The sequence below is a fragment of the Odocoileus virginianus genome, chromosome 23, assembly GCF_023699985.2.
Source record: "Odocoileus virginianus isolate 20LAN1187 ecotype Illinois chromosome 23, Ovbor_1.2, whole genome shotgun sequence".
In the NCBI taxonomy this organism is placed as follows: Eukaryota; Metazoa; Chordata; class Mammalia; order Artiodactyla; family Cervidae; genus Odocoileus; species Odocoileus virginianus.
Window position 1 is genome coordinate 8918155 of NC_069696.1, and position 24145 is coordinate 8942299.

General features: G+C 37.3%; 1 protein-coding gene and 1 pseudogene across 1 annotated transcript; one reads left to right on the forward strand and one right to left on the reverse strand.

Annotated features, from left to right (window-relative positions):
- Positions 1-79: 79 nt before the first annotated feature.
- Positions 80-24082, reverse strand: ST13 (ST13 Hsp70 interacting protein). Its single transcript, XM_020876878.2, has 12 exons — positions 23523-24082; positions 19495-19552; positions 18087-18162; positions 15982-16052; positions 12479-12545; positions 9981-10065; positions 9747-9857; positions 7206-7308; positions 4829-4945; positions 3933-3981; positions 1438-1571; positions 80-914 (listed from the first exon to the last, which is right to left on the reverse strand). Exons 1-12 carry the CDS (start codon positions 23630-23632, stop codon positions 786-788), a joined length of 1110 nt encoding a protein of 369 aa, XP_020732537.1. The 5' UTR covers positions 23633-24082; the 3' UTR covers positions 80-785.
- Positions 5645-5745, forward strand: LOC139030738 (U6 spliceosomal RNA; annotated as a pseudogene).
- Positions 24083-24145: the final 63 nt, after the last annotated feature.

Below are 24145 nucleotides of genomic sequence, written 5' to 3' on the forward strand. Positions count from 1 at the left end.
AATTGGGCATTTTTTGATGTGAAAAGGACATTTTTAAACACAGAAATACAGAAAGGAAAACATTGCCTTATTTCCCCTATGTGGAAATATGAAACATTTATTTTAGGTATCAGACAAGAACAGAGCTAAGCAATCCAATTTTACTGCAGCATTATAAAAACCATCCCTTCACCACAGTGTAAGATTTAACTGCATGTGCACAAGGGGACATGTGATATAAAATGTAGTAAGATGGCTGCTGCCCTGCCAAGTACTTCCAGTCCCTCCCCAGGTCCTACTGCAATACTGATGGTCCCAAGAGTTACAGAAGCAAATCATTTAAGATAAAATAACAAAGCAATTAAAAAGACAAATCAAAATGCCTCAGTAACTATATGTCCAATTCAAACTGTATCTATTTAAATGTTGTATTTGCCTCCCACTAACAAATCTTCCACACTGATATATCTTACTTGCCTAATTAATTCAAAGGAAAAAATCAAAATCATTAGTAAAGAAAAATGTAGGGGTTAATATACCTTTTTAATTTTAAATATTTTTAAGGTTTAAAAATTGCTTAAAGTTTTAAATTTCTAGTAGGAAAACATTATCTGAATGAATACCCTAATGGCAAACCGCTGTAAAATGTTTTCAGCTGCATCTGGGGCAAAGGGGTAGGGATTATCTTCAAAGCACCCCAGCTTTCTTCATGAGAAGGTCAGAGGTACGCTGGTTTGTATTATTGCAACATCCATTAGGTGATCTAAGTTGCTTTTCCTCCAGCAGGGCTTTATGTCAGAAGGGCATTATGCTTGACCTCCAAATTTGGCCGACAATTTACTGATGAGATTCATAACCTTTGGGTTGCTCTGATATTTTGACATATTTGCCGGGTTCTGGGCCACATCCTGGAAGGCCACCATAACTTCTGGATCCTGCAAAGAAAGGTATATGTGTATATATATTTTAGTACTAAAAAAATATTCTATGAGTCATCAATTTTATTATCCTAAATCCTATCTCTTAGACCTATAGTTATGATATATGGCAGAAACTGACACAACATTGAAAGCAAACATCCTCCAATCTTCCTCATGGCTAAATCAACTCAGGTTTGGACAAACCCCTGAAGTATAAATATTATTAATGCGCATTTCAAAGTGAAACTTGACTATGTCACTCAAGACAATTAAAGTTATACAATTTTGATATAAAGAAAAGGACAACTCGATATAATTACCAACTATTGCAGAGTATTCCCTATAGGCTGCTTTTTAAAAACTTGAACTACTCATTCTGAAAAAAAGAAAATGAATGTCACAACTGCGTAATAAGCTATTGGGTAAATTCAGCTCGGTGAAATATGGCTATCAGAGTAACCTTAATATGTTCCCACATAGAATTATGAAAGAAATGCCTTAATGATATAAAGTTCAGCTTTGTTCTTCCAAGTCTTACCTGCATGGCTGCAAGGACCTCTGGATCACTAAGAATTTCATTGAGCCCAGGCATTCCCGGCATTCCAGGCATTCCCCCTCCCATTCCAGGCATTCCTCCAGGAAAATTACCAGGCATTCCCCCAGGAAAGCCTCCTGCAAGAATAAATGAGAGATCTGTATAGACACCAACCATATTCCCAAGTAGTCTGAGAGTATTCTATTTCCTTCTGATAAAACACATGTGCATGCACAAAGAACAAGGGTGCTGCTGAACACCAATAGTCTGAACATTCAAACTGGATGCTACAAGAAATAATTTTTAACATCAAATTTTCTCTTTAAAAATAAGGCTGTAAATAGCATGTATATTATCTATAGTGAAACGATCACCGGCCCAGGTGGGATGCATGAGACAGATGCTCGGGCCTGGTGCACTGGGAAGACCCAGAGGAATCGGGTTGGGAGGGAGGTGGGAGGGGGGATCGGGATGGGGATTACATGTAACTCCATGGCTGATTATGTCAATGTATGACAAAACCCACTGCAATACTGTGAAGTAATTAGCCTCCAACTAATAAAAAAAAATTAAAAAAAAAAAAATTAAAAAAAAATAAGGCTGTAAATAATTTTTCCCTAGTAACAAAACTAGAGGGAAAGCTAACAGCCCCTTGGAATTATAAAATTAAAAAGTCTAATGTTGATATTGGAGAAGGAAATGGCAACCCACTCCAGTATTCGCCTGGGAAATCTGATGGACAGAAGAGCCTGGGCTATAGTCCATGAGGTTGCAAAGAGTCAGACACGACTGAGCGACAGAACACACACCAATGTTGATATATGGCAGAAACTGATACAATATTGTAAAGCAATCATCCTCCAATTAAGTATTTTTTAAAAAAAGAATAAAATTAAAAAGTATAATAAGTCATCTTGTATTGTTTTTAATATTATTCATCTGTTTCAATTTAAAGTTAATTCATGTTTTTTTCTTCTTAAAAACAATATTCTTCTAAGCAGTTATTCCTTCAAGAACTACCCTAAATACATGTTATAAAAAGTTGTGGATTTTTGAAAGTTCCCTAGTGAGCTAGGATTTGATGTTTTCATTGCCGTGGCCTGGGTTCAATCCCTGGTCAGGGAACTGAGATCCTTTAAGCCACACAAGGTGGCCAAAATTAAAGGAAAAAAAAAAAAAGCCTATGGATTTTTTAATCTTCACCCAAATTGTATCAAAATTTCTGAAAGTGAAAAAAAAGTTCTAACAAAAACCAATCTAATTCTTCTAGTATATTTTTAGATTATAAACTCAAATTTTTCTACTCAATTTTTCACTACCATAAACCTTTACATTCACTGGAGATATTCTAAAATCATAATTAACACTATAATGATACAGGGACATCCTAAACAGAAATACAGGTAACATTAACATATTCTATGGATCAACGGTCATTACAAGTAAAGCTACTATAAAAAAGAAATATATACAACAAAGTGATTTCCATCTGTCTCAACAATTCAACCATGCCCATAAATAACTAACAGTCACAGATAAGGAGACCTGAAAATACTTCTAGCTTCTTATGCTGCTGTGACTTTTTGAAACTAGTCTCCACAAAAATTACTGACCCAAGGCAACAACAGTGAGCCAGTCTGCTTGTCAAATCTATATAATAAAGTCCACGATACAAAAAATTATCTCAAGTGCTAGTCCACATTAGTGGTCATTTTCTAAAACAAGGAACCTGATATGAGGTATTAACTTATAAACAAAAAGTAAGCCATGAGCTAAAATTTATTTTCTTGCTTTTTCTCCAAGTCATCCCCACCCCCTTTTTTAGTTGCTGGCACATGACCTTTCACAACAGCAGCTACCTTTTCTAGCCTCTGATCACGTAAATTCTAAGTAGAGAAGCGGTGCGTAGCTGCCTCTATAACCCTTCACAAGAAAGCTAGTTACTTTGAAGCTGCTGATTCCCCATTACAATGACAAACTCAAAAAAAAAAAAAACCTCTTCATCTTTACATCAACTTCACACTGCCTCAATTCAGAAAAGTATCCAAAACTATACTGAGTACCTTTTGAACAGCTCTCCTACCTGTATTGCAGAGGCCTCTGCTGGTGGCTCAGACACTAAGGAAGGTAAAGAACCTGCCTGCAATGCAGGAGACCCAGGTTTGATGCCTGGGTCGGGAAGATCCCCTTGAGAAGGGAATGGCAACCCACTCCAGTACTCTTGCCTGGAGAATTCTATGAACAGAAGGAGCCTGGCAGGCTTCAGTCCATGGGGTCTCAAAGAGTTGGACACCACTGAGTGACTAACACTTTCACTGCTACTGTTCAAGGCTTGTAGGAAAATAATATACTGTATTTCCAATAAAAAAATTTTACGAAGAATGAAACTTTCCCAGTGACTAATGGTACTAAATACAATATACACACCTGAGCCTCAAAATGAGAATAATTCCCAATTATCTACAATATTAGGAGTTTTAATCTTTCTTTCAAAATACCTGGAAAAGAGCCATACTGAGATCCTGATTGTCTTCTGGCTTCTTCCTCCTTTAATATGAAAAGGAAATAAATTACATAGTAAGAAGTCTGCTATCCATGCCTACCTTACCCATACAAACCATAAAAAACTGTAAAATAAACTAGCTAGAGGAGGTACAAGAAGGACAAGTTTCAAAAGGCAATACTGGGCTAAAGATAACAACCCATCCCTCAAAAAACCAATTTGCAATTGGATTCTCAACGAGGAAGGATTACTTTTGGTGGGCTTCCCAGGTGGGAGCTAGTAGTAAAGAACCCGCCTGCCAATGCAGGAGATATAAAAGCAGGTTCAAACTCTGGGTCAGGAAGATTCCCTGGAGGAGGACATGGCTACCCACTCCAGTATTCTTGGCTGAAGAATCCTGTGGACAGAGGAGCCTGGCGGGCTACAGTAGTCCACAGGGTCTCAGAGAGTCGGAAATGACTGAAGCGACTTAGCATAACTTTTGGAAATGATTTTAAGTAGTTTTTTGGGAACTAAAACTAAAATGTAACAAGTCAATTTTAAATAGCTATGAATTCACTACTAAAACAGAAGGAATTATAAAACTTAAAATATCAGGGCATGCATTCTAAACAAAGCAAATAATACTGCCAAGTTTTAAATTAATTAAAAGAGAAGAAGTCTTGATTTTAGGAAAACACAAACAAGGATATGAATTGGTGCTACAAAAACTCACTTAAAACTTGAAGACTAAGCAATGAAGGGAAGGAGAACGTCCTTTGAAGTAGTATCACTATCCTATAGAACTGCAGCCAGCTCTTTTTATTTTAAAAGAGTCAGGAATTAGAATGATATCCAAAAAAGTCTAATCTACTATATTTCTCTTTAATGGTTTAGGTACAGAAATCTTACCCTCTGGGCTCTCTCATGCTCTTCCCGAGCCTTCTTAACCCTTTCTATTCTTTCTCTGATCTCACGCTCTTCACGTTTTCGCTCATACTTTCTCCGATGTTCAGCAATTTTCTGGGCCTAGGAAAGAGTCACAGAAAAATGTCTTCTCTGAAAATGGAATAAAGTCAACACCAATCAATGGTTTTGTTAAAGAATTATTTTCTTTGGGGAAAGATTAAACTAACACACAGTTCTGAAAAATTAGTTAGGTTAACCTAACTGAGGCACAAGCAGACGGCGGATAAATTTTGGGTTAATGAGGCCACCATTAAGGGGTGTGAAGAGGCAACCATGTTTGGGCAGCTACAGTTCACATGCAGGCAGCAGATCTTCTTAGAGCTACCATGACCAAGCAGGGAGACTTAGAACCTCAGTGACGAGGTGAGTGGGCTTCCCTGGCCTGCAGCATAGGAGACCCCAGCTCGATTCCTGGGTCGGGAAGGTCCCCTGGAGGAGGGACGGGCTCCCCACTCCAGGATTCTTGGGCTTCCCTGGTGGCTCAGACAGGAAAGAATCTGCCTGCAATGTGCGAGACCTGGGTTCAAATCCTGGGCTAGAAAGATTCCCTGGAGGAGGACATGGTAACCCACTCCAGTATTCTTGCCTGGAGAATTCACATGGAGGGAGGAGACTGGCGGGCTACAGTCCACAGGGTCCTAAAATTTTGAGTCGGACACGACTGAGTGACTAAGCACAGCACAGACTTTAACAAGTCAACTGTGACCCAGAGAAAAGAGGCTGGGATTGGAAGTTAGAGGAGTGTTAAAAATTTCAAACGTGCTCGCAGCACATATACTAAAATTGGAACGATACAGAGAAGATTAGCATGGCCCCTGCACAAGGATGACACGGAAATTCATGAAGCGTTCCCTATTTTTTTCATCACAGCACTGTTTATAATTGCCAGGACATGGAAACAACCTAGATGCCCATCAACAGACGAATGGATAAGGAAGCTATGGTACATATACACAATGGAATATTACTCAGCCATTAAAAAGAATTCATTTGAATCAGTTCTAATGAGATGGATGAAACTGGAGCCCATTATACAGAGTGAAGTAAGCCAGAAAGATAAAGATCAATACAGTATACTAACACATATATATGGAATTTAAAAATATGGTAACGATAACCCTATATGCAAAACAGAAAAAGAGACACAGATGTACAGAACAGACTTTGGGACTCTGTGGGAGAAGGCAAGGGTGGGATGTTCAGAGAGAACAGCATTGAAAGAAGTATACTATCAAGGGTGAAACATATCACCCATCAGCCCAGGTTGGATGCATGAGATGCAAGTGCTCAGGGCTGGTGCACTGGGAAGACTCAGAGGGATGGGATGGGGAGGGAGGTGGGAGGGGGGATCGGGATGGGGAACACATGTGGATCCATGGCTGATTCATGTCGATATATGGCAAAAATCACTACAATATTGTAAAATAATTAGCCGCCAACTAATAAAAATAAATGAAAAAAAAAAATCAAATAATTACTAGTGTAAAGATGATAAACAGATGTCAAATTGCATGAAAATTCTTGCCCAATACCTGCCATGGGACGGCAGAGACTGGGAACACATATAGCAGTTATTTCCCACAGTTTAATTATACTTAAGTTTTCCTCATCAATCAAATGAGGGGACAAGGAAGAGAAGTATGTTAGTTTTAACTATAAAAATCAAGATGTACCAGGCACTAGTACATAGTACATGTCAAATACTTGGAATCTAGTATCTACTATAGAATAGAAATACAAGATTCAACAGTTGAATAACTGTTACTTTAGCTTCTTCATGATTATTTAAGAACTTTGTGTTTAGAATATTTCACTCAATAACCTTGTTGATTTAGCCCTGTTACAAGAAGAAAGAAAATCAAATCATCTGACAGATTAAATTTAATAAAACTTCCACTATCTTAAAGCCTTTGAGAGTAAATTCTTCGGAGTGGAATTTCACACAAAAGGAAAGATTTGCCATATAGATGCATTAAGTTATTTTAACAATTTTAGACAGAAATACAGACAGACCAGACTCAATCTTGGATCACATTTTCTAGATTTCTGTTTTCTCCTTTGCTATAAAGTTGATGCCCCCTTTACCATTGCTAACCTGGTTATAACTTTGCAGGCCTGCAAACAGAACCTGATGCAAATAACTGCATGAGAAATTAAAGCATGAAAACTCAATGAGATTTTCTGAATTCAATACAAATTTAAGTGATTACAGATTATAACTTCCAATGGTTGTTTCCTTGCATCCACAGTAAATTTACTGCCAAGGGTTAAGCCAAGGAGTATCACCGTAATGACTTTCCCTTCCTTTACTTTAACATACCCTTGGTTGAACTTCCTTCAGCATTGCACTAGCATCTTCATCATAATCCAGCTTACAGGCAAGGGCAAGATCATGGGCAGCTTCTTCCCAATGGCCCAGAAGTCTGAAACAGATTTAAAGTAATTTTTGGAGGCCTTTATCCATATTCATTTATGTAGCACAGTGTCTTTCTTGTAAAAAAGGACTTTAACAGAACAGGTTTAAGTTAGATAATGAACTATAAATTTTCATGAACTAATTACTACATTTCACTCTATAAAAATTTAGTATGAGTTTAATTTCCTCTATGGTAACTGGGAAGCTGTTTTACTAAAAAAAGCTTAAAAACTTAAAAAAAAATTTTTAATTCAGGATATATTTTAATAAATTATGTAGAGCCACAACTTTCAACCATCAAAAACAGAGTTAAGGTGTGTGGGGTGGCTCTGGGGCTAGGGATGGCAGCGGTCGCTGTTACAGTGGCTCCGAAATCAGGAGGAGCAGCCAGGGAGCGCTGTAAGATGGGCCAGCTCCCAAGCCAGTGGGGAGGATACTGCTTCTTATTACAGCTGCTCAGAAGCACCACTGGAAGCTCAGATGTGGGCGCTCCAGCCAACAGCACAGAGGGGTGCAGGGCAGTCACAAAGAAGCCCCTGACACCCCAAGGAGTAAGCCGACCCTTTCTAGGATCCAGGAACACCACAAAGCAATATGAAACCTGTTCATGAGAGGAGTCAGGCATGCCTTCCACCTAAAAAAAGAGACCTCCCCGTGACCAACAAGGATATGGGGAGAACCACCAGCTGCTCAACTAACCACACACCCTCCAGTGATGCCTCTGAATGGTCCTGAGGGGTTGTGGTGGCCAGGCAGAGCCAGAGTCAGTCTGGGGGGCAATGGAGCCGAGGCCATCACTGGTCTGACAGTGGACCAGTATGGCATGCTGTATACGGTGGCTGTGCCACCTGGCACCTTCTCCCCAGCTGGCCTCCCATCTGTGGTGAACATGAGGCCCTTGACCCCCCAAAACAAACAAAAAACAGTAAACATGATGTGTATTTAACATGCTACTTTCTATATGAGATAGGAAACAATACATGTGTACACATTTTATTTAGAAAAGAGAGGATGAATAAGAAACTAAAGTTTGGTGAAGATAAGTAAAACCTGAATAGAGAGGATAGCAATGGAAATGAGACTTCTTCGGGTATACCTATTAACTCAATTTTGACTCTTTAAACATGCAAATATTTCACATACTCAAAAAAGAAAGGACAGAAATAAAGCAAGCCCTAGCCCTGAACACAAACAGAAATAAAAAAGAGGCTACTTGTTTATCACATTGACAACATTAACCATGCAGGAAAAATTTATGCAAGTAATTTTTTTTTTGCAAGTAATTTTTAAAATAGTATTTTGACTATATCTTATGTGAGATGTATTCTAAGGATAAGAAAAAACTACCAGAAAAAAAAACAAACAACAAACACTTTACTTAGAGGGTGTATTATTTTTTAAGGCATGATTCTAGGAGACAAGTCAAAAAATACAAAAGGGAAAACATTTAATGCTGAATTTTAATCAAAAATATCAGTATAAACTCAAAATTTTTAAACTTTTCACCCCAAGACCATTATTTTTTTAAGTTAACTGAAATGACAGTGATGATATCCTGGAAACAATAAACATACCTAGTGGCCAAACTTCAGTTTTCCACAAAATAGTCCCACTAAAACAAACCATGATTTCTTGGAGAAATGGTTTATTCCAAGTCAAAGTACAGAATGAATTCTTGTACCAGGAGACAAAGAAATGCTCAAAGACAAATGTGGTCTTCAAGACAATCCACAGCAACGCATGACCATTCGTATACCCAGACAGCATTAATAACAATTTTCCAATCTTTTACCTGTATCTTTAACACTGTCTTCATAATCATTAGAGCTACTTTACTGAGTCACCTAACACAATAGGTCCCAAGCATATTCACCTCTATCTGCATCCGCCCTTGAAGCACAGAACTTCTCCAATCCAGTAAGATGTAAACAGCACAGGCCATTTCACCCCAAACCACAAAGACTTATCCATGTATTAAACTTCACTTTCAGGTCTGATTACTAATCTGGGTGAAATTCATTTATTTTCCCCCTTATCTGATAGTTCATGTTCCCAAACAGTAACTGAAATAGTTTCAAGTTACTGTATTCCTTTTTCCATAATATACTGGTTGTTTAATGTTAAGCTACAATAATGAAGTCTGAAAATAAGAGAAAGCTTATAAGACACTGATATAAAGTTACTCTTTTCTTAGAGATAACTTTGAGAAAAATTCTTGGCTACATGTGGCCAAAGATGTTAACACTGATATTCACTGAATGGCAAAGAAGTGAAAAGAATTCTTATTTTCTTACTTGTTCCGTATGACATAGAGTCTCCCAGTTTTACATACTGAGCATGTATCACATTAGGCTCTCTTTTTTTAATTAAAAAAAAAAAAAGGTATATTAACATACCAGATTTAAATTTAAAGAGCTCTGAAAATAACTAGGTTCCATTATTTACCTGTGTGCTTTCCCTCGCCACTTGTATGGCTGAGCCGAATCAGGATTTATTTCAATAGCTCTGTCACAGTCTCGGATGGCAGCATTTGGCTTCTGCAATTTGATGAAGACACTAAAAAATAAGTTTGGTATTAAAAAGTATTCATTTCAAACAATAACATCTTTAGGATTACCATAGAAGCAATTCTATCTAAACAAATAAGCAGAAATTAGCTCTTTTATTTAGATTTCTCACCTGGCTCTCTTGGCATACAGAATAGCCAAACGAGGATTTAGCTTGATGGCATCTGTGAACAAGTCAATGGCTTTCTGTAGTTCACCTAAAGTGAAACAAGTTTATTCAGAAACAGTGGATAAAAAATATTAACGGTTTATCTCTTTTATTAGCCTTTCACATTCCCCTTTTAGTCCAGTAGAAGACTAGTTTCTAAATTAATACACAAAAGTGGCTCTTCAAAGTAAATCTTTACTATACCTATACTGTTAAGTCACCCAAGACAGAGATAATTTGGGGAACACAACCCCCCTTAAAAATTTCAGAATACCACACTCTTGGTAGGACTTATTGACTTTTTAAATTAAGACAAAATCAAAGGCTAAGGCAATTTTATTTCATTAATTAATTTTCTTGTATCCATTAAAAGGATAAAATTAAACCTATAAAGGAAAAAGTACCCACACTACATTCATGAGGCTGATACAGAAATTAAAAAAAAAAAAAACTAAACGTATCAGAGACCAATAAACTATACACAACAGAGACAGTTCACAAGCCAAAAAAAGGGGGGGTGGTGGACTAGAACTGATGAGAGACCATACCCGTATTTTAAATTCATTTTCAGTATCCCATTCTCATAGTTGGCTTCTTTTGTTTATTAGTACCTTCAGTAAAGTCAGTTAATAAATAAACATAATACACAGGAAACTAGTGAGACAAAACAAACAGTTTTAAAGTAAATGCCACAAGTCACTATGAAAAATATTTACCCAGTTAACTAAAGCGTTAAGGACCTTAACAGAACTCATAAAAACGCAGAAAAATGTTCTGTCTTATCAGTTATTCCTACAGATGTCTATTAGAAGTTAGATTTGGATGTCTAACAAGCAATTCACATCTACCATGTTCAAATGAAACTCTTAATTCCTACCCCATCTCCAAATCTATTCCCCTACCCTACATTCTCAACTAAACACTTTTATATATATATATAATAGGATAACACAAGTAAATATATTAGAGACAAAGATTTTGACTTTATAAACTAAATGGCTCCTCCATTCAGTCTAGTTTAGAGGTCAGCAACATTTTCTAGAAAGGGCCATTTAATAATTATTTCAGGCTTTGCAGACTTTAACAATCGTAACTATTCAGCTCTGCAGTTTTAGTGGGAAAGCAGCCACCAACAAAACATAAATGGGTGTGGCTCTGTTCCACCAACTCTATAAAAACATGAGGTTGCAGTTTGATCTACCCTTAAGCCCCAAATCTTGCAGTTATTCTTGACTGCACAATCTGAAACCAAAACCCCTCTGTCTCTACTTTTAAAATATATCTAGAATCTAACCACTCCTCATTCTGCTAGGTAAACAGAAATGCTCCGGGACAGGGCAATTAAGAAAAGATTAGTGTGGAAAAGGAATGGTCAGGAAGAGAAGTGGCTGGGATGAATTGCTGGGTACAAATTAAAAGTTGAAATAGGCGAAAGATCTTTATACAGAAGCAGTAAAGCACAAGTAAAGGAACACTGAAGGAAAAGTGAGAATGGAAGATTAATATTCAAAAAGAGAACAAGGCTGGGACAGCAAATATGGGATCTGACTCTAGCAGGTCTAACGCTACAATGATCTTCAAAATGTATGCAAAAGTTAATTGCAGGTTACAAGCAAAGGAGTGTGTAACAATAAAAACAAGTTCTAAGTAAGAATAACCTAGGAACAATGAACAGAAAGCAATAGAGACATTTCAGGTGGACAACCTATTAAGGTAACTGCAATAATATAAACATAAAGGAACCTGACTAACAGTCAATACTGAACTCATTCTAGGGCCTTCCCTGATGGCGTGGAAACCATTTTAAAATAAAACTTTAGTCATCATCTAAGTTAATGGATGAAGTCCAAATGCACAACAGCATTATACAACAGCATCTATTCAACAATGGCACTGTGACACTACACCACAGTTATGAAGGGGTCTGCTTAGTACCCAGTTAATAAATAATTTGTTCTTATAAATTTTAAGTAATTAAACAATATACTTAATACTATCAGCACTCTCCCATTCTGATAGGATTTTCTAAAGTGGTTCTAACATGCAGAGACTAGAAGACTGTTATGTCAATGGACAGTATCTGTCAAGAGTTTTACTATGTAAAAAGTTGAGGCTCACTGATCTAATACCCTTTGGGGTGAAGTTCATCCACCTTTTAGAAGTCTCTTGTCAGGGGAAAAACACCAAACTATAGTCAGGAAAGCACAGTCTTGGAGTGACAATCAGGATCTGTCCACAGTCTGAGGCAAGATAATGATACTTGAGTGCTCATTTCAGCCTCTCTGTCAATGGGAAAGAGCTGAGTGGAGAACAGGACACTTTCTTCTCCAGCACAGTATACTCAAAAAATTTAAATTCCCTTTCACTTTCCCATTATTGGCAGTTACTGTAGCAGAAAATGAGAGAAGAGAATATTCAGACTACTACAGAAATATAGCAAAGAGAAAAAAAATAACACTCACCATCATTTAGGGCATCAATAGCAGCCACTTTTTTATCATTTGCCTGATCCATCATCTCCTCAGTTATCTAGGGGGAAATTGAAGATCAACTCAGAATTAGTAGAAAGGAAAAGAGAAACAGGAAACAATTTGGATTTTCTTAGGGGTGTAGTAATCACAACTCCCATTTTCATTCATCCGTCTCTGGTCTTCAGGGAATAAAGAGGATAATTATGATAAATAATTAGTAAGAAACCGTACAGGATATGTTTTATTTATTTTTCTTTTTTCAGGATACATTTTAATCTTTCATACTAAACAATAAATTTCACTCCCTATACTCTGCCCTAGACATGATTTTTGCTTCCCTCCATCCCGATCAGAGCAGGTTTTTCCCACCCTAGTTTTTTCAAATCTTTTCTAGTTATTCACAAGTATAGGCATAGCTTTTTTTAAATTGTACTCTGCAAAAAAACACCGCACCTTTTACAAACTGAGGGTTTTTGGCAACCCTAGGAGTCTACAGGAGATATTTTTCCAACAGCACTTGCTCACTTTGTGTCTTTGTGTCACATTTTGGCAGTTCTTCTCTTATTTCAAATTTTTCAGTATTGTATTTGCTATGGTGATCTGTGATGTTACTACTATGACTTGCTGAAGCCTCACATGGCCAATTTTTTTAAGCAATAAAGTACTTTTAAATTAAGGTGTGCATTTTTTTTTAAGGTGTGCACATTTTTAAAGACATAATGCTATGCCACACCTGACAGACTATGTCAACATAACTTCTTATTTGCACAAAAAAATTTGTCTGACTCACTTTATCATAGGGGTCTGAAACCTAACTCACAATATCTTGGAGGCATGCCTGTACTAAAACCCAGTCTCCTCACAAGTGAAAAAGTTAATTCCTAAGAGGCTTGAATCTTCACAGCAAAAATGTCTCATTCTTTTGGTCCAATAACCATCCATGAGCACCTATACTAGACAGAACAGACACTGTAGAAGATGTTGACACCATAAAGATTATTAATGACAAAAACATAGCAAATGTCCTATAAGAAGCAATTTCTTTAACAAACAAAAATCCACTCTGTCACCATCACTATAAAATATGCTGGCTAAATCATTAAGAAAATGATTTGACAGATTTAAAAACTGGAAGGAAAATACCAAGCTGTCTTTATACCTAGAAATCCTAATAGAACTGACAAGTTATTAGATTTGCTATGACAATTCAATGAATTCTCAGATACAAAAGCTACATAAAAAATACCCCCCCCAAAATAAAAAAATAAATCCAGAGTTCTTTCACATCTGTAAAAGTCAATTATAAAATACAATAGAAGAGGATACCATTCTAAGAGCACACAAGACTTTCAAGGGAGGGGAAGGGGCGAGAGAGACAATTCTGTTAAAGGACACAGATAAAACACTACGCTTATGAAAAATCTATTGACTACATCAATCTAGCCCTAAGTTACTCAGTAAATTCAAAGCAACTTCAACAAAAATTCATACAAGTTTTGGACAAACTAAAAAATCCTTTTAAAAAGAACAAAGAAAAACACACTTGCCAGATTGTAAGACATCCTGCAGAGCCAGGATAATCTGCAAAAAGAGGACTTCAGTTTATAGCAATATGGTACACACGATACTTAGAAGAAGTCTAAAACACACCATTCAAAAGCCATCTATGACCTAAGAATGTAGAAATCCTCAAAGAACAAGATTAAATGAAGACCTGAAATTCAGCCATATGCCAGGCACTCCATCTGCTTTTAACACTGTGGAAGGTGTCAAACCTGGTGACCTTACAATTCTGTTTTTGAAGATACTGCAGGACACATGAAACAAAGTCTAGATTCAGGTGACACAAATGTATCCTGCCTACTCAGCCTCCAATACCAATCGAGAACCCCAAACACCTATTCCAAAAATAAACCTGTGCCAAGAGGGAGGAGGGCTGTGTAGTGAGATGAAAAAGAAATCTCCTGGAGAAGGAAATGGCAACCCACTCCAGTATCCTTGCCTGGAAAAATCCATGGACAGAGGAGTCTGGCAGGCTGAAGTCCATGGGATTACATGACTGAGCATGTGTGCACGAGGGTGGAGGGAGATGGGTTGGTAGCAATAAACTGGTAGAACTAAAAAAAAAAAAAAAAAAAAAAAAAGAAATCTCCACTGAAAATTCATAACCACAGTCACATTACTTGTGTAGTTAAACATGCAAGGAAAAAACCATGAAAATTTAAAGTGGCCCTTGAGTTAGTAGCACCAAATCAGAGTGTTGATGAAAGCAAACATATCCCTCTCTGGAGAAACAGATCTTCTATTTAAGCCTCAAAAACTTTCCACAAAACACACACACAGACACACACAGTCTCTCTCTCTCTCAAACTACAATAAACAAAGTACCTCAATGAGCAAGAGTCAGAAAAAATAACAGGAGAATAAGACCAGGAAGACAAACCGATAAAAGAATTTAATGTGTTTTAAGACTATTAAGGCAAATTCTGAAAATGAGTAAGGAGCAAGACACTTATAAATAACCAAGTCATCTTTAAAAAAAAAAATCAAAGCGAAAATATCAAAATGAAAAACAAGCATTCAAATTCCAACTTCGATGCAACAGCTGATTAGATAAAGAAAGCATACATAATCCATCAGTATTAAAGAGATGGAACTTAATGATGAAAAGGTCTAATGTGTATCTAAGCATGGCTCCTGAAGGAGAGCAGAGAGAATGGGAAGGAAGCCATTTTTGAAAGAGATACTAGCCGAAAATACTCCAGAGCTTAAAAAAGGTTAACCACCCTAGGATTTAAGATGCCTAGTAAACCCCAAGTAGGATAAATACAAAGTATTATAAATCTAGACACACTGAGATGAACAACACCATTTTACACAGTAAGTATGGCAATGATGAATTATGACAATATTAAGTAGTGATGAGGGCCTGGACCAATCTTTTAAGCTATGATTTGTATATTACACCGTTTCTCAAGCTCCATTTCATTATCAACCCCCCAAAAAGCTTATTACGCATTTTCCCCTTACTCCATACATGTTAATGAGTTATGATCTTTGGAATACCACTAACCATTCTAACACCTAAAGGTTTCTTTCAAGACCCGCCTCCCAAGAATCAATTTTCACCACCTTAAGAGTAATATAGTGTGTTGTGACAAAATCATTTTAGAAAACAACTGGTACTAGATATCCCATTAACAGGCAATCCCACTTGTAGAAATAAATGTTAGGTGAACTCTATAGTTTCAAGAGCAGTTCAACCAGATACGAAACTGAAATAGGTTAACAGAAAACAAGCATTTTGTTAGAATATGATTAAAAATAAAGGGAGTTTTCCCAAATATTTTAAGTAATAAATGCTTTCCTTTAATGCCTTAAGTCAGAGTAAGAGTTAACACCCCTTTTCCTAGGAGAAACACATCACAAGAAAACTGCAACAGGTAAGCTTTCACATTCCTGACAGCAAATAGAAAATAAACCATTGGCCTTACCTCTACATTTTCATCTCCCATTTCTTGAGGTGCATCAGTGTCTGGTTCAATCACACCTTCATTGTCAATTTCTGTCAAAGTTAAGAAAATGACAATAAGACCTGTGCTATCCAATATAGCAGCCACTGGCCACAGGAGGCTATTAAAAACTAATTAACCTTGGCTTGTGTAACTGATGAACTAAACATTTTACTCTAGGTTAACTTAAATATTTTACTTTGTTAGTTTTATTTAAACCAATATACTAAAATATTTCCTTGTAAAACACAATCCTATTGTTTTGGTAAGATTACATTTCATTTTAATAGGCACATAATGTAAGGTATGTTATCACATTGTAGTAGGTACCCTGCCAAGAGCAGTCACTATTCCGAGAAGGTATTACACACAGACACACCACTGATTTAGTCAATGTCAACAAACGATTCAATGCAAATACTCTGTTCTACACACCAATACACTATGCTTTTTGTTTTTTCCTTTAATTTTACGCAGATAGCACAAGTTACTGTGAAACTCTGTTGTAAATCATGGTAAAATATTTAACTTTACCATTTTCTGTTTTTGAAAACAGCACGGATAAACTTTAAACTAAAGGTATACTACTGACGGGGCTTCCCAGGTGGCACTTTTGGTAAAGAGCCCGCCTGCCAATGCAGGAGACAAAGAGATTTGGGTTCAATCTCTGGGTCAGAAAGACCCCCTAGAGAAGGGCATGGCAACCCATTCCAGTATTCTTGCCTGGAGAATCCCATGGACAGAGGAGCCTGGAGGGCTATGGTCACAAAGAGTCAGACACGACTGAAGTGACTTAGCACAGCACATACTACTGATATAGTATTAGGAACCATATTTAGCAAAGTGAATTTGATAAAAGCAGTTTCCTCTAAATGGTCAAAAAAGAATGAAATTAAAATTAGCTACCTGAAATCAGAATTCACATTCAACAAAAAAAATTTTAATTAATTTTTAACAGGAACTGAGCCTTTGTGTGTGCATTCAGTTGTGTCTGACTCTTTGCAACCCCATGGACTATAGCCCACCAAGCTCCTCTGTCCATGTAATTCTCCAGTCAAGAATACTGGAGTGGGTTGCCATTTCCTCCTCCAGGGGATCTTCCCAACCCAGGGACTCAACTCTCATCTTCACTGTAGGTGGATTCTTTACCTGCTGAACCACTAACTTTGTTTAATTATAGACCAGCTTAATTCATGCACAAAATGCTTAGTTTTAAAAAAATTATTATAGCCATGGTAATTTTCATAAAACTGTAAGACTAAAAAGTATTTTACAGTAAGTAAAAGATCTGATTAAGCCCACAAACAAGCAGCCCATTCCAACACACCAAAGATCAAGAACCAATTCGAAATTTAAAATATTTTAAGTATTTTTTTCTTTAGCTTTTAGATAGGTTCTACGAATTAACAGACTATCCAATTAATAACTAGGGTATATATTTATAGTCTCAAAAGACCTCCAAATTTATGAAGAAATTTGTCAGTTTGCAGTCTGAAAAAATAAAACCAAATAAAACCCCAGGCCCATGACACATCAATTCTTCTAAACTGAACCAGTATTACTAACATAGATGCAGATACTAAAGGAAAACAATTTTTTGGTACTTGATTCAGTTATTTGAAAACTTTTACACATATCTAGAAAAACCTGGGTATGTGACCCAACTTTTTCTACAAATTTTCTTTTTACAAAAAAAATTTTAACAAATTTCATGAAGTCTAAGTACTGATCAAGTATTTCCAACAAAAATGTAACATCTGCATTGAGATATGCTATAAATACTTAAATACTCTGAATTTGAAGACTAGTATGAAAAATGGAAAAACAGCTCATTAATAATTTTTCCAATCTGATCACACGTTGAAATGCTAACATTTTAGATATTAGTCTAAATCCATTACTTGAACTAATTTCAACTGTTTTTTAATTTTTAAAATGTGGCTACTAGAAAATTTTAAGTTTCATATGTAGTTCATGTTATACTACTATTAGCACTGATTAGTCAATCTAGTAAAAAAATCAACACGGGATCATGTTATAGTGAACATATTATATTATCAAATACATACTAACTACCACCTCCTCACCTAGATCACTTTCCTCACTTGATGGTTCGTCTGTCTTTATGTTTTCCTCCGCCTTCTTACTATCTGTTTTTTCTTCCTAGCAAAGGGAAGGCAAACAATGCTATCAGCATTTAATAACACACCCAATATATATTCTATTAATTTATACAGATTTATGTATATACTATTCACATACATTTTATTTCAGCTGTTAATGTTCTTTTTCCTGTTGTGTTTTCGTAAACTACTTTTAGTTTTCTATTTTTATTGCTCTTTTAAGTTAAGTCTAGGTCCACTCCCTTATCCAAACCATTTAGACAATGAGCTTTAGAATTTTAAAAAATGTTAAGATTTTTAGGAAGCTAATAAAGTGGATATACCACATATTATGCCTTAACAGGCACTACAGTGCACAACTCCCCATAATCAAACACATTACTACTTTTGCAAAATAAAAATTTTAGCAGAGGTACATATTAAACACAATTTTGTCTTCATACATATTTATCATAGGGCAAAATAGCCTATCTAGGGCTCAGAATCTACCAAACTCTGACAAATGACTCATCTAAAAAAAGAATTAACTATCTCTGGAGCTTTTACTTAACTTCTCTCATTTCACCGTTCAAAGATAACATTAAATAATAAAACGGCAAATTTTCTTATCAATTTAAGACAGCTAACGAGAAAATTCTGAGGGGGGAAAAAACCTTCTAGACATAGAGGCACAGAATAAGAGAAAAATGAATTCTGAAGAGAGCACTCTTGCCCAACCTTCATCTCTAAACTTTAGCTACCAGCAACCTCCTCCCAGCAACCTCCCTACTGTACACGCCTTTTTGGCAAATATGCTAAAGCAACACCCTGAATCACACTCAGAAATACCCATCAGGTATTAGGCAGAAAAAACAGAGTGCAACAAATTTGGGCTGTTTCTTCATTTACTTTCCAAATATTAATAAAGTACCTACAAAAATACTATACTACATGCTAAAAAAATGATGATAATTATGAATGGGAATTCCCCAGAGGCCCAAAGGTTAGGATTCACTGCAGTGGGTCCGGGTTTGATCCTCAGTGGGGAAATAAGATCCAACAAGACATGGCGCATTGACCCCACCCCCCAAAAGATGAAGACTACAAATGCTTACAATTACAGAGCTTACCACTTACAATTCATGCATATAACATGCATCCAGCATTTATTCTCACTTATTTTACAACACAGTGAATATTCAACCCCACATTCTAAGTGTCAAATCAGATTACAGAGATTTGACCGCAAAATAGAAGTTTTACCAAGATCTTATTTCCAAATGATTTCTTGGAGAAATCAGGGGTGGTAATTTGAGGGCAGCAGGTGAAAAACATTCCTAAGAAACCTTATAGTACTTTATCACTAAACATACAAATGAAATTCGTAACTTACCTTGGTGTTTTCTTCTGATTTAGTTTTATGAGCAGCAGGTGGTATTTTACCCCCCATGCTTGAGGAAGATGAAAAAAAATATATATTTAGAAAGCTAAAATTAAATATGCACCTTTCCCATTCTATTTAATGTGATAGTTATCAAAAAGAATCTTCAATTACTCAGTATCTTTGATACTGATAATGAAAAATGGCTCCCGTGTGCCAATCACTAAATCATTACACAATCCAAAGCACTTAAGCATGCAATTCAGCAGAATGAAGGGATTTAATGATAAGGGAACAAGCATACAAAAAGGACAAAATTCTTTAAAAATAGCTTTTCCAAAGAACACAGTAATCAAATATGAGTTCTTTTCAGTTAAATTTTAATGAAGACACTAGAATTCTTAAACTTCTTAAACTAAGTAAGTTTCAAAATGCAGCATTCCGGAATGTATTTAGGGTGACATCCAAACACAGTCCTAATAGTTTAATTCATGTTAAAACCTTGGGAGAGTATGGCAAAAACCACTACAATATTGTAAAGTAATTAGCCTTCAACTAAAAAAAAAAAAAACCTTGGGAGGTAACAGTCCTGCCAAGAAATATATTAAACAAAATCAAACCCTAAGGAAAGATCAGACAAACCCAAATTGAGGTAAGTTCTATAAAACAACTGGCTCATGATATTAAAAATTGCCAAGGTCATGAAAACCAGTGAGACTGAAGTACTATTTCAGAACAAAGAGACATGACAACAAAGGGCAACCTGTAATTCTGCAGACTAGATAAGAGTAGTGCATCAGTTTCCTGAGCTGATGACTGCACTGCAAGGACAGTTCTTGTTTGTAGAACACACACACTGAACAGCGCTGGGGACACAGTGTTGGAAATAGTTCAGGAAAAAAGTTCTTCATACTACACTTGCATTCTGTTTGCAAGCTAGAAACAGTTTCCAAAAAATTTAAAACGTGGGAGGAAAACCCAAGAGGGTTTATTCATAAACTAGATTCAGAATTTCTCACACTCCAAATTCTAGTTAACTACTGGAAGGTAACACCAATTTATAGGTACAGAAGTCTCATTTTATGCTTCCAAGATTTAAAACAAGCTAGTTCCCTGTCAAAATTGCAAATTGGACTTTGCCAATACAGGCGTTTACAAAGGCCTAGTGAGAGACCTTCTCATGTGGGATCACAGAAGACTTCAGTCATAATTCTCTTTGGTAACGTTCAGTCTACTCTGTGCTATAGTTACTGACACACATGTACAAAAAACTGGGTGCTATATTCTAAATTCACTGACAGTATAAATGCATTACGTTCACTTTATTTAAAATATTTGCTGAAACAAAGGTTTACTATATAGCACAGAGAACTATTGGAAAAGGAAATGGCAACCCACTCCAGTATTCTTGCCTGGAGAATCCCATGGACAGGAGCCTGAAGGGTACAGTCCATGAGATCATGAAGAGTCAGACACGACTGAGCAACTAACACATAATAGAAAATAATTTTAAAATATATGTATACGTATAACTGAATCACCTTGCTATGCACCTGAAACGTTGTAAGGCAACTGTACTTCAATAAAATAAATGTGTGTTTTTTTAAAAAGACAAGGAGTAGTTGCTGAAGAACATCGGTCCGCGTGCTGGCGACCAGAATAAAAGACACTCCCTTTTATCTTAAATTACCGTAAAGTGGAAGGGTAAAAAGCACCTACAAGACAGAATGGAGACCGAGTTGTCAAACAGGAGAAAACAGCATCAGAAAACACTTCTTCCTCTAGAGAAACAAAAATATTCCAAAACATATTTCTGAGAAAGAATGCAGCCTCCCCAATTCCCACTAGCTACTGAGCCAAAATTTTTTTCTTCATATTTCTCTTTGTCCAGTATATTAAACTTATAAATTCTTAAAACTAAATGAAGTTTAAAGGTATAAATAATGGTAGAAATTATGGCAAATAAGCAAACAGACTGTCTAAGCCCGGTATCCATGACTAATTTAGTACGGAGAAGAGGAAAACCTGAAATGGAAACCTAAAGTAGCATTAGATTTAGGAATATTCTTACAACTTGAAGTCTCTACATTCAGCCCAATCTACTATAACCTTGGGCTGCTTTAAGAAGGCTGATATGAAGGCAGAAAAGAGAGGAATTAAAACACTTCAGAGACAGCAACCATTTAGGTTTAAATTTAGATGGAAACAAATAACAAAAGCTTGTAGGTTAGTATCTCAACTTAAACGTTCAGAATCAGGTGTATACACATGCCAAGACCCTTCATTCCATACTTAAGCCAACAATTCAGTCTACAAAAAGAAAAATATAAAAAGAACCAGAAAGAAAAACTGGAATTACTTATGGCAAACTTTAAAATAAGACACAAGGCTATTAAAAAAAAAAATACCTGACAGTATTTTTCAAACCTTAAATCAGAATTATCTTACATAGCAACCAGCTCTCCGCAGTAAGTTACAAAAATGTTCTCAGATATTTGAACTCTTCTTAAGGGTCCTCACTACCTCTCTAGAGGTGGAACACTGGGTATAAGGTTCACTCTTGATGCCAGATATTTCTTTCTGCAGTACAGGTCCCCTTTTCCTGCAATTTCAAGAACTTGGACTAATTGTAGGCTCTTTCCTCTAAAGAATGGATAATAAGAGGAAAGCACACAAATATCTTAAGTGACACTTTTGGATCAAATTACGCAGTAAACAACTAAAATCTAGATCTCAATTTCTAGTCCTGAAAATCTAACTGCATCTCTTACGGTTTTTTTTCTGTCAAAAAGGAGAATTGGCAGAATAGTATTCTTAACTGTTAACAATTGTTACTAAGCTACTACAGTAACTAACTGTAAGTGTGCTCATAATTTTACATAAATATCAGGAGCAGAAATCTTGTAATAGCGAGAAAACTGGTATGGGTAATCAAGAACTGAGAAACTTAAAGAGAAAAAAAATGATTAACCCACCACAAACAACGTTGACGGATTTGAACTTAAATCTCTTTTGTTAGAACAAGCTCATTAGAAGAACTAGTCATTCAAACGTTGGCTAATCGTTGGTGCATCTTTCCCTATAAAAATATTACTGAAGTAAACAGATCAATGTTTAGGGTAGTACCTTTTAAGGGTCTCGTTTCTTTGTACTGTCGCTACTTATCACCGTGAGAAGCAATTTTGTATGTCATCTCTTTCAAATTCCTCACCAGAGGTATCGATTTTAAAAAATCATCTCGGGGAAGGGCTCCCTTTCTTCCTTAACTTCCCCTCCAAAACGCAGAATACTAACCTCTAAGTATCAAACGAGTTTCTGTATTTATTCATTTGTATTACTCAATAGATTGTTCTCATACTGTTTCATAGCTAGCATCTGGCTCAATGCCTGTTCAATTTATTTCACGCTCGTAGCGACGTACTCTGGAGTTACAGATAACAAGAAGAGACCGTGTTAACAAGCGGGTTCTTAAAAAATCATTTTTCTTACAGTGTTTGAAGTGATGGAACTGCCACTACCAAAGGACAAGAAATGATTCCTAAAATAATTCTACGCACTTAGAACCGCAGTAATCGTAAAGGTAATCACATACAGCTATCGCTTGTACCGTAACTTATTAACCACACCAATTTTTAAGGGCATAGTGCGTGTAAGAGTTGCTTTGTGTTACTGCGACCTCAACAGGACACCAGAGACGGCAAGAAAAACAACTCCACGCTAAAGAGCAGTCTGGCCGCCCTCACCCCTCCCCCTCACGTCTACAGTGTCCAGGTCCCCGCAACACTCTGCATCTCCGTATTTCGACGAAGACACACCCCTGGCCACCTCAGGGTGCAGGGAACCCAGCTCTGCCATTTTTTTCCGTGCCTCTGAACCATCTAAGCGTCCCGATCCCCCATTAGCCCCTCGAGATGGCCTCCAAGGAGCGAGCCCCGGCCGCCGAGCTCCACGCTCCTCCGCCCCGCGGCAGCTCGGGGCCCAGCACCCTCTCCGGCCGTCCCTCTTCCCTCCCCTCAACGGTCCTCAGGCCCGGGTCTCACCTCTCCACCCACTCCCTCAGGAAGCGCATTTCCTCGGTGTGCAGAACGCTCGGGTCCTGCTTACACATTTTCACGAAGGCTCGAAGCTCGCTCACTTTGCGGGGATCCATAGTCCAGCGGCGGCGGGAGGCGGCGGGCGCGGCGAAGGCGGCGGCCCAATTCCAGGCCCGGGCGCTACTTCAGCGTGACCGCGTAAAGGGGGCGGCTGCCGCGAGGCAGAACAGACTAGAACCTCCCCGGCCGCTGGCTCCGCCCACCCAACGGTCTCGTGACCCCGGGTCCTTCGCCTGTTCATTCCTACTCCCTCTGCCGCTGCCCTGCGCACTGCTCAGAACTTTCTAGAAGCCTGGCTGTTCGTGCTGTTGCCTGCCTCTCCATACACTTCTTCTTATATTAACCCTAGAACCGGTCCTCTAGAGGGATCATCCTCCTATCTGGTGCTTTCAAGGAGGCGGAAGCTGTTAGCCTCTGCGGGGAGTCATTTAGAATAGAATAGGCTCTTGAGTGTGACCATTAAATAGAACATGATGCCATGACGCCACCAAGATGGCCCTCCGGCCCGAGCGGCCCTCACAGCTCCGGGCGTGACGTAAACATACTGCGCCGCTGTGGGAGGAAAGCCC

Coding starts and splice junctions, on each gene's coding strand:
- ST13 (XM_020876878.2), bottom strand. CDS start 23,632: ATGGATCCCCGCAAAGTGAGCGAGCTTCGAGCCTTCGTGAAAATGTGT. Junction 3,982..4,828: donor AGCATGAGAGAGCCCAGAGG/GTAAGATTTCTG, acceptor TTCATATTAAAG/GAGGAAGAAGCCAGAAGACA. Junction 915..1,437: donor AGGTCCTTGCAGCCATGCAG/GTAAGACTTGGA, acceptor CTTTCTTTGCAG/GATCCAGAAGTTATGGTGGC.